The sequence below is a fragment of the Triturus cristatus genome, chromosome 2_2 (assembly GCF_964204655.1).
Source record: "Triturus cristatus chromosome 2_2, aTriCri1.1, whole genome shotgun sequence".
In the NCBI taxonomy this organism is placed as follows: Eukaryota; Metazoa; Chordata; class Amphibia; order Caudata; family Salamandridae; genus Triturus; species Triturus cristatus.
In genome coordinates, this window is record NC_140582.1 from 501,182,314 (window position 1) to 501,197,172 (window position 14,859).

Below are 14,859 nucleotides of genomic sequence, written 5' to 3' on the forward strand. Positions count from 1 at the left end.
TAAATATCTCTGGAAAATCTTTGCAAATAGTTTCCGCAGACAACTCACCCGGAACCTGAACATGAGACATATGAACATTGGAAACCCTCACAGGAGGAGCTGCGCCTGGGAATAGCATGATGGGATTTGGCATGGTCCTGCCACCCAACTATGTGCCTACACTTCACTGCACATATATTATGATATGCACTTTTCTGCCCAAACAGGTTACAAAATGTTCAAAGAACCCAATCATATTGATATCTTGATCCCCATATGCTTTGACCTGAACATCAGTTTTCTTAAGACACACAGTGCCTTTCCAATGAGTGTCAAAGAGGGTATCAGAAATAATTGTAATTTGTGCACCTGAATCACAAATCATATCATCCAAAATTACCTGAAACATAGGATCCTTGACATCAGAAACCATATCAACTTTCAAATTGAGCACGGCATTAGACAAATCTAGGGACTCCCCCTTGTCCGGTAACTATGCACCTAGAAAACATTCTTGCCCATTCTGCATACTCTGTAAAAATGACCTTACTACTTACACTTTGAGCAACGTTTAGCTAGTGCTGGACAATGTGAAGAGTTACCTAAATGTGAACCAGAAACTCACATGAAACAAAACTGGTTAGATTTATTACCAAACTGGACATTCTTGTCCTTGAACCTAACCAAATCAACATGTTCAGAGTCATCAATAACATTGACAGGAATAGTAGAGGACCTAGCACATTCCTGCACCATTACTCGGGCGGATTCAATTGAGCATTTAATGGCCTTGGCCACATCCAGTACTTCAGATAACGAGGGATCCCTGCAATCCAAGCATTTCTAAAGACATTGTGCTCCCTTATGATCTCTCTAGTCTGAGAGGGCAGACAGGCCCGAATCTCTTGGGAGCTCCTCACGCTCCCGCTTCATCAGGGTTGTATGGGCGCACCGGACATTCCTCTTTATACCTATTGTGCACAGGCACAATTTCTTCATCACTGGATTCACCCGACCCCGGTCCAACCTCAGGTAGCTGTGGAAATAGACAGGGCCACCCAACTCCACTGCACGTTGTCATATATCAAGTACACAAGCGACACAGAAATGAAATTAATACAATCAAAACTCTGCGATGGGCCTGGGACGGGCTGCAAAACAGAACTGACATTCTGTTACTTTACACCCCATCCATCCCCCTAGCTCACAATCAACAAATACCCCCATTAGAGGACAAGGGTAATGTGGCAAAAATGAAACAATTTGGCATTAACACTCTCACGGACCTATATCCTGGCGACACATACATGGCCTCCCATCACCAACTAGGACGACTGCACTAAGTTTCTCCGACCTACTACTGTATTATCGCATCCGAGCAACGGATTGTCAAATACACAACACATTTCCGAACCCTCCACCTACCTTACTGGCTCTCGAACACATACTAATTGACCCTTCTCAGTGCAGACTCATAACTCGCCTCTATATCACTATGCAAAGCACCTCCCCGGTGGCGCAGTCGAAAGCACAAGCTGGATGCAACTCCTAGCTAAACGCACCCATAACAGACGAGCAATGGCGTGTTTTGCTACGGCCAATTAGAATTATTGTCCCCGAACTATAAACGGAGACTCATTCACTTCAAATTTCTACACCGACTTGATTGGTTGACCCAACAACTCCATCGTATGGGACTCCGATCAGACTAATTGCTGGAGATGCCATGCTCCTCGAGCCCCATTTCTACACCTGGCCTGGGACTGCCCTCCTATAGCACAGTTTTGAGTGTACATTTTCCACAAAATCAGTGAAATGTTAGAAATACGAATAGAACCTACACCCCTGGTGGGATTGCTGGGATATGTCAAAGACGCCCCGACCACAACCCTCCGTCTTCTAGCCATGCTACTCCTGCTAGCAAAACGCAGAGTCACCTTACATTGGGGAAAGCCTAATGCTCCTTCTATTAAAGCTTGGGTGCTGGATATCACATTCTGTCAAGAACTGAACACCTTTTGGGACCTGATGCCAGAGGCATCCACACCCAGAGATATATGGGGACTGTTCCTGACATGGCTCAGCACTTACAACTCCGATCACCCAAACTCACCTGTGCAGATGTGACACATACCCAGACTAGGCATTTCCTTAGACCCCTACATATGTATAACTAGCCAGCCTTCAAACTTTGGTCACCGCAGTAACACTTTTGAAGTTATAATACACCTTCCACATCCACTAAATATTTTGGTATGGAATGCTCATTTTCTTGAAATAAGTTGTTATTTGAACTCCACACCTGTATGGCCATACTGTCTTGCTCCCTTAAGTTCATTTTTTGGGTACTGAATTTTAGTTATAGATGGCACTAATAAGATATATGCTGTTAAATACTTGCTAACGCAGTTACGTATGTAATAATCTTAAATGCCAATAAATAAATAAAAATTTCAAAAGTATGAACGGCTCTGCCTTATTGACTGTGTCAATAGAACTGCTGGCAATGCTGTTAAAGACTAAAGGGAACAAACCCATTCTGATTATTAACATTAATCTCCCACTGTCTATAAAGAAGCCAAGTGACAGATATAATGCTATCTTGGGTGTACTAGATAATCTTTTAGAAGAATATGCTAATACCATCATCACTGCAACAGGGGATTCTAATGCTCTATTTCCTATTCACCCATAGAATGTATTAGAGTACTCACCAGATTAGTGTATAACATGGACTTCAATTCTGACAAACGAGCAAAATCAAAACAGCTACTGATTCGCACCATTTTTTAATCTCTTATCAAACATGAGATTCAGGTCAGTAAATGGTAGCTTGTCTAATGGCAGGCCAGTAAAATCAACAACATTTGTAACTGATAAATTCACTTCAATCATTGACTACACATTTACAGATTTAGCTTATTTTGATTGGTGTAAAAACTTTTAAATTATACCCAGAGCGGGGAGCAACCACAACCCACATCTCATTGCACTACACTGTAATCATGAAAAATATCAAACCGCTCCTTCATTTACAAACAATAACGTTATGTCCATTAACAATCGGAAAATGTGATGGACTCAAGGCATAAACCTAAAATTATCAACTCTATGCACACATAACTAACAGTGTGGTGTTACAACCAATTTGGATGAGCTACCTCAATCTTGGATTCATGACTGGGAAGATCTAAACATCTCCTAAACTTCACTCTCAAGTTTATTTTCTTCTGCTCATTGAACACTAATACAGCCAGACTTAACAGCTCTGCGCTTAACAAAAGCAACAGGCAAATAATCACTGTAAAGCTGGAGTATCGGAAAACATTAAGACATCGGGTAAAAATACCCAACATTGAGGTAAGCGATGATCTAATCACAAAATCTAAATATCAGTATAAGAACACAATCATGGCGTTAAAACTGACCAAGAAGAAAACGCATGGTTGGAGTTACAAGAGATAATAAACTTGAAATGCTCTAGCACATTTTGAGATTTTATAGGGTTTGGGACAACTACATACAAAATCAATAGTTATTTTGTCAGTTCGAACAACCAATGTGAAACATATGAGCGAACGCTTCACTTAAAATGCAAAACCACTAATAATTGAAGGCTCCTATTACAATAAGAAAATAAACATTTCCCAAGAAAAAGTTTGCAACCTAATAAACAAGCATTGGAAATACAATAGATCTCGCACTGACATTATTTTGAGCTATTGTCATTGTAAATGTTATTGGGGTTTTTTTTGTAAAACATAAATAAATTGCATTGTAATTTAAAATGCTAAAAGTTTTGTAAATGCAAAACCTATTGCATTGCAGTTACACAAGTGTGAGCTCATTTTCCAGGTGGAGGGGTGGGATAAAATTGAGAATTTGGCCGATCTGTATCTAGTGTTTGCAGTGGGCAGCTCTTCTGTTGCTCCTAAATAGATGCTATGGGACGTGCTTAAATTATGAACAATAATTAATTCATGTAAAGCAGAGGCACATCTTTACCTTTATTATCAATTTTTGTTTTGCTAGTCATGTTATTGGGTTGTCACAATGCGGAAAATTCTGCTGCTACTGGACATGAACATTCGGTTGAACCTGAAAGGTCAAAGGTCAGCCCTTTGATCTCAGCGCCTGCTGCAGTCAGTCTGGCATGTGCGGTGCTCTCAAAATAACTTTTTTAAGAATGAGGGCAGGGCACGGGCTCTCAGGATCTTACCACCATTGGTGGCGTTTTTAGTCACATCTGTCACAACATGAGGCACTCAGCAGTCCAAAGTAACACCGCCATTATTGGCTATTAGCTAACAGCATTCTGGGACTTGTAGTTCTCAACTTTACAACTAGAAGTTGCCGAAAGAATCGCAGCATGCTGCTGGGTAATAAACGGGGCTGGTATAAGGTGTCACACCTGACTCTGGGCCACCTCAGCTGACCAACTAGGATGACCGACAGGAATTTAAACGTATCTACGTCACCGCTATGTCACCACCGTATGCCAGTTTGTAAGATTCTACACACAGCAGTTATGAAGAAAGGTTACAACAAACGATAAAATAAAAATTGGTTTTAGACACCGTTCTGGACTAGATTGTGTTTTTTTCTAAGCCCTTGATATAATGGGTTTTACGGAATCGAATTACTTTGTGTCAGTGTATCAACTTTGGAAGGATGAAGCGCTCAATTAAATGAGACGCGCGGACAAATTAAACGTAAAGCCATCCATCTTAAATGTTATCATAAGGTTAACCCATGTGCAAAGTATGCACCTCCTGGGATGCACTGTATATAATCTGTGCGTCACATGAGTGCACATCATGGATACAAAGCATGTACCCTCCCAAGAGACTCTGCATAACTCCATGTGTACACAGCATGCACTGCAACAGCCCTCTTGAGACATCCCATGTGCACAGCATCCACCTCCCGGGACACACTGTATACAATCCATGCACTGCATAAGTGCACACCGTGCATACAAAGCATACACCCTCCCCAGAGACCCCTTGTAGCAGCATGCCCTCCATGAGTGCACACAAAGCATATACCCTCCAGGAGACCACGTATAACAGCATGCCCCCCATGAGTGCACACAAAGCATATACCCTCTCGAGAGGTCCCGAGTACACACCATGCACCCGTGTATGAGACTGAATACAGAACTGCGCCCACTGCTACCCAGCAGCAGGTAACTCTCTTTCTAAACACCAGCAACAAACACGACTCCCCAAACTAACCTGAAACATCAGCTCTTAGGTAAACATGCGTCTAAATATCCCAGTTCACTCTTCAATGTGCCTAGAAGCACACAAAGCCAGGTAACTCAGCTGGATGTGCAGATTTCTGTGCAGTATAAGAAATATACGTACAGGGACATGGCCTTTATTTAAAACCTGGTCGTCACGGTGAAGTCCCGCCACAAGGCACTATAATAACATTTATGCTCCAAATAGCAGTGCGCACAAAACCTTACTGCTGGTATGTAATTGTGCTGAGCACTTGACGAAATCCTCAATGAAATCTGTTTGACATAAAAAACAGCAGTGGGCGCAACTTTTCTTTAGTTTTCATTGTAAGTGTTCCGCCTCAGACCCTGGTCTGGAACCACCATTACACATCCCCCGCACTTGAACCCGTGCTGAGAAGGCCCCTCCTTCACAAGGGCCACCCACGCTCTTTAAACTGCATTGAAAAACACTGCAAGGTAAACACTGCATCTACAGATCGTCACCCTCCCACGGAGAGGTCAAAGTTGCCCAAGAGCACATTGTGCATGCAGGCCAGGCTCCAAAACTTAAAAGCAGGCAGTGTGGGGGAAGAGAAGTGCAGGCAGTTTGAGTAGTAGGAGTAGGTGCAGTCAGTTGACTCAGCGAGGGCAGAGCTGGGCAGCAGGCAGAGCACGCGAGGGGTGGCCGGTGAGACAAGGGTAGAGACAGCAGGGAAGTGGACCCAGCGTGGGCAGAGCCTGGCACTAGGGCCCGGGTGGCGTTGGTCAGCATTGGGTCTCGCGTGGACAGTAGGTCTAGTTGATGAGGCAGGGTTAGGACTGGCCAGTGGGGCTGGCATGCGAGACCTGAACACTAGTCTGCCAGGGGTAAGCGGGGCAAGGGGACCAGCATGGGCAGTTGATGTGACTTGGGTAGAGCTTGGCACTAGCTGGACAGAAGGTAGATGGGCACTGTGGCCATCATGGAGAGCGATGGGCAACCAGACAGCATGAGCAGATGATCTAGCGTGGCAGAGCAGTGCAGTAGGTGGGCAGAGCAGGACAGTAGGCACAGTTGGGCACTGGACGGCCAGGGGTTCGGCGTGGACTCGGTCTGTGTGTGTCTATCCGCGTGCGTACCAGTCTCAGGACAGGGAGGTTCTGCCTAGGTGGCCAGCAGACCTCTCCAGGAAGCAGCGCATCCGTGGGGGGCAGTCAGCAACTCTCCGGACCACCTGGCCCACAGGATTCATGTTAAGAGGCGGAGATGGTAACCCACGAACATTCTTCTACGTAGGTGGGCAGTGTGATAGCTGCCATATGACTACAACTCCCATAAAGCAGAGTGACTGTCTGCTCGCACGCAGCGACGTCGTCAGCACGGTGACGGCAGGGCGGCCGGCCTCTAAGGCAGCCAATGCATGCATTACACTGCTAATTATTCATATTAATTCAGCATTCTGAAGAAGTTATCGAAACAGCCCGGCAAGAGCAGTAAGGTGTACCTGCACCAGTATCACTCCCTCGTACCACTCACTGCTTCCTAGTTTGTTTGTGGGATATCAGTGGGCACTACGAACGTCTGCGCCGTTGCTTCTATTGTGTGACATTCCACAGGAGTACCTTCTCCCCTCTGTGCCGCGGACGCCAAGCAAACTAACACTGGCTCTCTAAAAGAGGTAGCCTACAGCTTCTAGACACCGTGCACTGGCCCTTGTAAATTAGTGCTCATTTGACTTTGGATAAAGTGACTGTGAAGCAACGGAGAGTCCTTAACTACTTAATAACTGATCGCTTTGGGATTCTTGCCTAATGCTTTGATTTGCGAGCTATGGATGTGAAATAAGCGATGCGGCAAAGCGGATTTTGTGAAAATAACAGCACTGTGAATTTGCCGTTTTAACAGGGGTTTTCAAAAGTCCATGAGTTAGCTCTTCCCCTGTGAACAGAGCAAACGTTTGCGGGGACTGGGAGGATGGGAAAGCATGGCAGCAGGGAGGGAGTGTAACAATTGGAAAAAAAAATGTTTTTTTAATTTTTAAAAAAATAAGGGTCGCGCATGGGGATGGTACAGCTAATCAATATATATATACTTACACGATAACGTGCATCGGGCTGATGCTTATGCAGAGTCAATAGTACCTGCTGATTTCCTGCTCCAAGCCACTTCAAGTCAGACACAGGCCAAAAGCCGGTGTTTTACGTCTTTGCCTTCAAAGCAGCTGGGTCTCACAAAGTGGGTCTCTCAGCACAGACCCGCAGCTCCACTCCACAGCGTTCTCTGACCCGCCTTCTCAGAGCGTCCTCCTTTCAGACACGTGGCCACTTCCTTGTGTGGGGCCCTCTGGCAGCTGGACACCGACAGACAAATGAGAGAGCCGACTGGCGCATACTCCAGGCGTGAAGCTAGCGTGGTTGCAGGAAACCTGGTGCATGCTCCTTCACGGCTGTCGTGAAGACATTTCTTATCAGCTTGTTAAATAAACAAGCTGATAAGAAATGTCTTCACAACACATATACACAAGTCAATGCGCTGACACAAACAAACCAAGCAAACCAAGATGGCGTCGCCTTGTCCACATGGGCCGTCCTAAAAGAGGACAAGGCGGTAACCTAGAAGCCCAGTTTTCAATCACGCGTCAGCGTTTAACATAAACGATGACACGCGCCAATTGAAAACAAGGGCGTGCCTTTAAGTAAGTTTGGAAAGTGTATCGATAGCAAAAGGCACTCGCATGGAGAGAGCAGCGCATGCGGTGCTAACGCCAGGCGAGACCTAAAAACAGCAGGCAGTCAAGAGCGGCCAGCACAAGCAGGAAATCGACATCAGTATTCAAATCCGATCTGAGTCTTTGGAGTATTCTACTACAAAACCTATTTTCAAAAGTGCTATATGCAGGTCAGATACTATTGTCATGTAAAAGAACACTTATAAACCCAATCCACAAAAAAGGGCCCAAAAATTATCCCACAAATTGTCTTATAACGCTCCTTGAGGCTGAGGGCAAATTGTTTGTGAGCTTCTTTACAAAAATTAACCACAAGGGCCTCGTCCCTACTCCTTTTGCCAATTAATCAAACCGCCATCCGAAAATGCCTGCTCCATGATTGACAACTTATGGCCTCATCCCATTAGCTAACAATGCCATCAACAAAAAGAAAACATGGTATGTTTGTTACATAGACATGCAGTATGGCCGTTGACAAGGTAGACGGGAGGCCGATTGTGGGTAAAGCTGGTCAACAGGGGAATTGATTGCTCACTGTTACATCTCATCATTATCTATATAGTGATGCCTTATTGCAAGTTAAGCTATCAACTAGGAACAACCTATCGTCAAAGATGTGCAAATATACAGGAGTTAAACAAGGGTCTGTTTTAGGTCCAATGTTTTTCTCATTTTACATCTTGGGTCTACTAGGTTACCTTGACTCTAATCTAGGTTTTTGGCTCCTAAACTTAATAACCATCCCATTACGCATCTAGCAAACACTGATGACTTAAGTTATCTTTTCTCTTACTCCTGCTAGCTTACAACACCAACTCTCAAAAATATATGCTATTAATACAGAAAATAAGTTAGCAATCAATTTAACAAAACAATTAAATGATGATATTTGGCAAAAGCATCGAACACCTGAAATGGAAATTAGGTGACAACCACATAGATGGACCAAGTGGGAACCTCGGGTTGTCTAGGCGTTATGATTGACGAAAAGCTATCATCGAAAGAGCACATCCTCAGGAAGAAACAAAAAGGTCAGTAGTCATAACCAAATCAATTAAAAGATTTGCGTACGAATATAGTGGGAGAGCAGTCGCACCTTTTATTATAGCTTTAAACACTAAATTAATCCCACCACTTTTATACACATCTCCAGCTTTAAATCGTAAAAACTAAATAATCGATTAAAACAAAATCTACATCCCAAGCATCAAAAACCTCCTAAATCTTCGGTCAGCAACATCACACTGCAAGATAAGATTGGAGTTCAACTTAACATCATTTAATGCATCATATAGGGCCTATTGTTAACTATGTTTGTTTGTGTAAGAAAGCCATGACAGGAACCTTATCATGGTTCAACAAAAACAAAAACATATAGGAATCTATTTAAATATAAGTAGAATTAGTCATCTGATGTGGTGCACAATCTTCCGCCTATGGACTTGCTGTCCACTAGGAGCATCCCCATTCGGAAGAAAAAAATAATAAGGTAGGCACTAAAGGAGAATAACCCAAATACTGATCCGTGTGCCCTACTACAATATAAATATTTGGAGTTGACATTCCACACCCATTTGGAACGAAATAATAGGTTGCTTTGTCACTAAAACCGCATATATAGAAGAAATAACTAAGATTCCCCTACTTTATAGCCCAATTTTATAGTTCGATGGATCATGGGACTCTAGAGGATTTGATAGTTTTGATTGTAGGCTGGGTGAAACACTTGAATATTTATTCTGACTCTGTTCGAAATTATTACATTTACATAAAAAATATTTACGTGACACCTTTAAAGAAGCTCATAACAGATCTACAAAAAAGCTATCAAAATCTATTTCATTCACCTAGTCCGAGGGGCGCCCAAAAAAAACTCTGGCAGTAGAGGGCTACAACTGAGAATAGACATGCAGTTTAATCGTGGGGCTTAAAGGAGGACATGAAGCACGGTACGCTGGGGGTGGACACGTGAGGGCACGAAGTAGAATGCATGAAAGGCCTGCTCAAAGCAAGGATTAGCCACGACATTAAGGGAGTATTGAGCGGAATAAAGGGACTAAGGAAGGGGGGGCAGGGTATATCAAAATGGCTAAAGCTGGCATGAAGCGGAGTGCCCACAGGAGAATGGGAGAAGGAAGGGCAGTTTATGAGCAGACACAGAGAGGGTATGAGTATAGAAGAAGAGAGCTTAGGGCGACAGTACGTGGAAATTAGACAGATGAAAAAAGCGAGAGGTATGAACACTAGTGGCTTATGGGAAATTCAGGCACTGGTCAGAAAGTTACCGATCGCAAACACAAATAACACAATTAAACCAATAGCCTGAATCGCCTGTGGTGGTCACTTCAGGTGCACCTTGGAATCGTACAGGGTGGTTCCCCATACTGTCCTGGGCGCATCCTTGCCGGCTGGTGGTGCTATCGTGCTGTTACCACGTTGGTTTATACTATCGATTCGCAACCATAAATAAATTAGAGAACAAGCTTTTTTTTTTACCTGCTCGGCCACAGCTCTAAAGAGGCAGGAACCATCCTTTGCAACTTTCTTCCGGTAGAACCCATGGGAAGCCAGGTACTGGTCCATCAGTGCCTCCCCTGTCAGCTGCTCCTTTCCCCCTCCAGTGATCTCCCGGCTAGCCCTGCCGGTCACCTCCATCTGCGCCCTGGGTTTCACAGACTGTCCGCTCGCATGGACGGACGGAGGCGCACGCACTACTAGACCTGCATCCAGCCTCCCATGGTCCGATCGGTGCTAAGGCGCGGTTCTCCCCGTCGAGCACCGTCTGCGCACTGCGATTAGTTACAGGAGTACCCCGGTGGTAACGAGGCTGCCCAGTCCATAGCCACTCCTTGCCTTATATCCCGAAGTTCCGTCAGGAACCGGGATTTATGAACCCACAGAAGCGCAGACACCGTCAGCAGCTGCCTAGAACGAGGAGAGGCCGGAGGTTGGGAGGAGACACGCGCTGATCAGGGAAACACAAACAGGAAAGTTTATTTTCACTTTCACAGACACAGGCAGACGGCACCATGGGAACTGTAGTCCATAGGAAAGGGAAGTACTTTGCTTACGCACATAGAGGGAGGACTTACCTGAGGCCTAAACCCTCTCGTGTTGTTACCGGCGCGTGGGAGCTGATTCGCCTACAAATGTGACAAACTTATGACAAGCTGGCTAGGTGACGTTACATGATATTATCTGATGCCAGTATATGCATTTGAAAGTTGAAACAATAAGTGCTATTTTTTTGTACGTCTTCCTTACTAGATGATCCAGTGTCGTTTGTTGAAGACTGATTACAGTAACGCTTTTGGCTAATATTAACTTATAGTTCCGTTGACTTTAATAGATTCTTGCACCTGAAAATCGAAATCTCGCAACTTTGAGACGCAACTTATCCAATTTTAGCAAGAGTGGCAACATGTGCAAGATGTCCGTCGGAATAGCATGGGACCAACATCGGTCTAGTTGCAGGCTAGACATATTCTAAGGACTTAAAATATGGACTTTACTATCAAACATTCATCTCCATTTAATTCGATGTTTCTATTGCGAAGAGTACCTTAAACTGTGATATGTTAGTCATAGGCATGTTACTTTAAATATAAACAAAAGTAAATAATGATAACTAATGGGGTAAATATCTGAATCTTTTCGTTTATTTATGCCAAGTACACTGTCTTATTTTAATACCCCCGTTTAATTTACAGGTATTTAGGTTTTAGTTTGAACCGAAATAAATTGCATGAATATCAAAAAGGTTAAAGACAAAAGTACTTAATTCATTCTACTAAGTTCTCTGCCTTTTTTTTTTTTTTGTATACTTCAAGCGGGTACTAGTATCATGCAAACATGGCCACCACGTTTAACTGTTCTCGACAGTAATACGTTTGCCCCTTTTCTCTTTCGATACCCTTTTCCGGAGAATGCCGGTAGAGGTGGGATAGTGCATGAGAAATTGTTATTATATGTTCTACGAAGCACTTTTTCTTGAATTCATCCTAAACGTTTTTAATGCTTTATGTACTTGAGAAAAGGTTGAAAACTACACATGACAACGAATGCAGAGAGAATTACAGGCAATGGAGTAGTTGCTCATTCCCTTATCTCTGACATTTCTATGTGTTTGGTATGCTTAGGTGCAACATTCTAGTGTCTCCTGTTAGACACTTTTAGTGACATTTCACAGCGAGTAGAAAAAAACAGATACTTCCATGTAACGATATTAGAAATAATAAATGATAAAATAGAAATGCCTACAAAGGACCCTAATACAATGTAGACCAGCCTAAAGGTGCCAGTTACACAAAACTCAGACCGCTGGGAGTTATAGCTACAAACCTTCAACTGTTTAAACAGACTACCGAAAAAAACATGTGGGAGTCTGCTTCTGGTTCTCCATCTTGGATTGTTCTTTAGTTGAGGCAACTTTCTTGTCCACCTTGGATTTTTTTTTTCTTTAGTTGAGGCAACTTTCCTTCTTCAAAGACGCTCCCTTTAACAGAAAACGGGGCACTTGGGGGAAGGTCTGTAGCATTCCTGTGAGACAAGTGTCAACATGCAAAAAACATTACGTTTACTAGAGGAGAGCAAGTGCTTGTCTGTCAGCATTAGAAACGGAAATCTGATGCACCCTTCGATGCTGAGCCATTAAATGTTGTGACCAGCAAAGAACACACAGTGACTGACGAACGTCCTGGGAAGTCTACAATGTGAGATTCCTCACATTTCCGACATGTGGCTCGTCAGGCACTAATGTCAATTTAGAGACTGGATCTGAAAGAACAATTAGAGAACCTGTGACTTCTGTTGTTTCTCCATCGCCAATGCAGAAAATGGACATTCAACTGCCTGTCCCCAGTTTCCGAAGACACAGTTGGGACGTGTGATCAGAGCGCCACGAAGACTCATTGAAGAGTCATGATTGTATATATTTGTAGAAAATTATTTTTTTTAATTAACAGGGGGGAGGATGTTGTGTTGTGTGAGATAGCAATGACGGAACCCTTTTGGCGCCTGATGGTCTCCTTAGAACTGTGATCTAAGCGTTAGAGCATCTTGAAGTGAATGCAGGTTTAGAATGTTGAGTTCACGGTTGCAGGCAGAAGAATAAAGACGTAATATACTAAGCTCTATGTGTGGCATAGTCTTTAGCGGGTGCTCTTCTAATGCATCATATTAAGATAACTGAGAAATTCTCTGAACTCTCGACTGTTGAACTGTGGGCCATTGTTAGGATTGCATTAATACCCCATGTCGTGGATATGCCATCTAATCTCTCGCTGGTTCTTTCTTGAGTGGTGGATGAGAGATCTTCTATCAATGGAAAGCGGGAGTATTCATCAACAATCACCATCAGGTGATATCCATTGATAAAAGGACCAAATAAATCAACAGCAGTTCTTTTACATGCATGCTTTGGCAACTCTGACACTCTGACATGTTTAAGGTGTGTTGAGTGGTTATCAATGAAAGGCAGTTGCATAGATGACAGGCCTTCAATTTTCTTTCACCTCTCATCGAGATGGGGAAACCAGACTTGGTTTCTGAAAGCTCATTTTGTGGCAAATATTCCAATGTGTCCTTCACGGGCCGCTTCAATTATCTGTTGTCGCAGACTCTCCAGAATACCAATTCTCAAACCTCTCAGGATAAAGCCTTCTTGAGTAGCAGACAGTTCATCTATGACATTTTTAAACTTCTGGTATTCACTGTCACTGGTAAGAGGTCGTGTGTGCTGTTTCCAAGACTGATATGCAGTAATGTCTTTCAGTTTTAACATGTCTCTATCTTCACTCGTGGCGGTGCCAATTTGTTCCAATGAAATGGCAGCTGGTGTGTTGTATCTCACAATGAAATTTATGTAGGCTTCAGCTGTCTTAAAAGGTGTACCATAGCACTGAGAGGCACTTGTGAGAAGTAGTTGGCAGGATTTTGATGTTTCGTGGATGGTGCACAATTGTATAGTGGTATTCTTGTAATCGAAGACCCCAAAGTTCAAGGCGAGGAGGCATCTTGGCCTTTGGATTGCCAAAGGTAGTCAACAATGCTTGATGATCCATCACGTTCACAAGCCCCCACCACTGCTGAACTTTCTTTCTCAGGTTGGGAATAAGCACGTTCAGTTTGGGACAAACCTCTGCTTGCATATGCCACAATATGCCTTTGAGCATTTGCGTGTCTGCTGTGCTGTGTAAGGATTGCGCCTAACCCAACTGGGCTAGCTTCAACAACAACCTTTGTATGAATCTTTGGATCAAAGTATGCCATTTCAGTAGCATTCTCAATAGCTTGTTTTATCTTCTAGAAGCTTTGCTCGCATTCGTGTGAACAATGAAGTGACACATTCTTTTACATCAAGTCTCGTAACGGAGAACTAACTGTGGCAAAGTCTCGTATATATTTAGAACAGTAGCTGGCCATGCCAAGAAATGAACATAAGATTAAAACATCTTGTGGGAGACTGGCAGTTGACAATGCTTGCACTTTAGTCTGATCCAGTGTCATGCTTCCATCAGACAAGGTATGGCCAAAGAATGTTAGCTTTCCCTTAGCTCCAGGTAGGTAGCTTTACCCTTCTGATACTCTCGAATCATTCATTTCCTTGTAGCAGGAGCGCGAATTACGGAAGGTGCCTGGCTCCGTGGTGGCCATCTTTAAATGGTACATTTCTCTTTTAATACCTTGTTTTTATGTTTTTTCATAGTCTTTCACATCGTTCTTTTGGTTAGATTTGAGTTACCAGTAACTGTGCTTTCAAAGGGGAGCTTTTGAAAGACAGTAGGGGTTGCTGGACCCTGGTAATACTTATTTTGCCCTCACTTTATTGTTTTAACTCTCACCTTCGCCATGCTGAGTAGCGCCTTCCATCATGCCCCCTTATACACCCCCTCGAATGCAGGGCTACAAAGCTGGCTTAACAGCGTGTCTGCACCACCCGTGCGC

General features: G+C 43.5%; 1 protein-coding gene across 1 annotated transcript in view; it reads right to left on the reverse strand.

The window, feature by feature from the left end:
* Window positions 1-10,907, reverse strand: part of OTUD4 (OTU deubiquitinase 4) — a 389,728-nt gene extending 378,821 nt beyond the window's left edge. Inside the window, exon 1 of the mRNA XM_085641615.1 lies at window positions 10,411-10,907. Within this exon, the coding sequence (XP_085497741.1) occupies window positions 10,411-10,569 (159 nt within the window). The 5' untranslated portion in view covers window positions 10,570-10,907. The remainder of the gene's footprint in view (window positions 1-10,410) is intronic.
* Window positions 10,908-14,859: the final 3,952 nt, after the last annotated feature.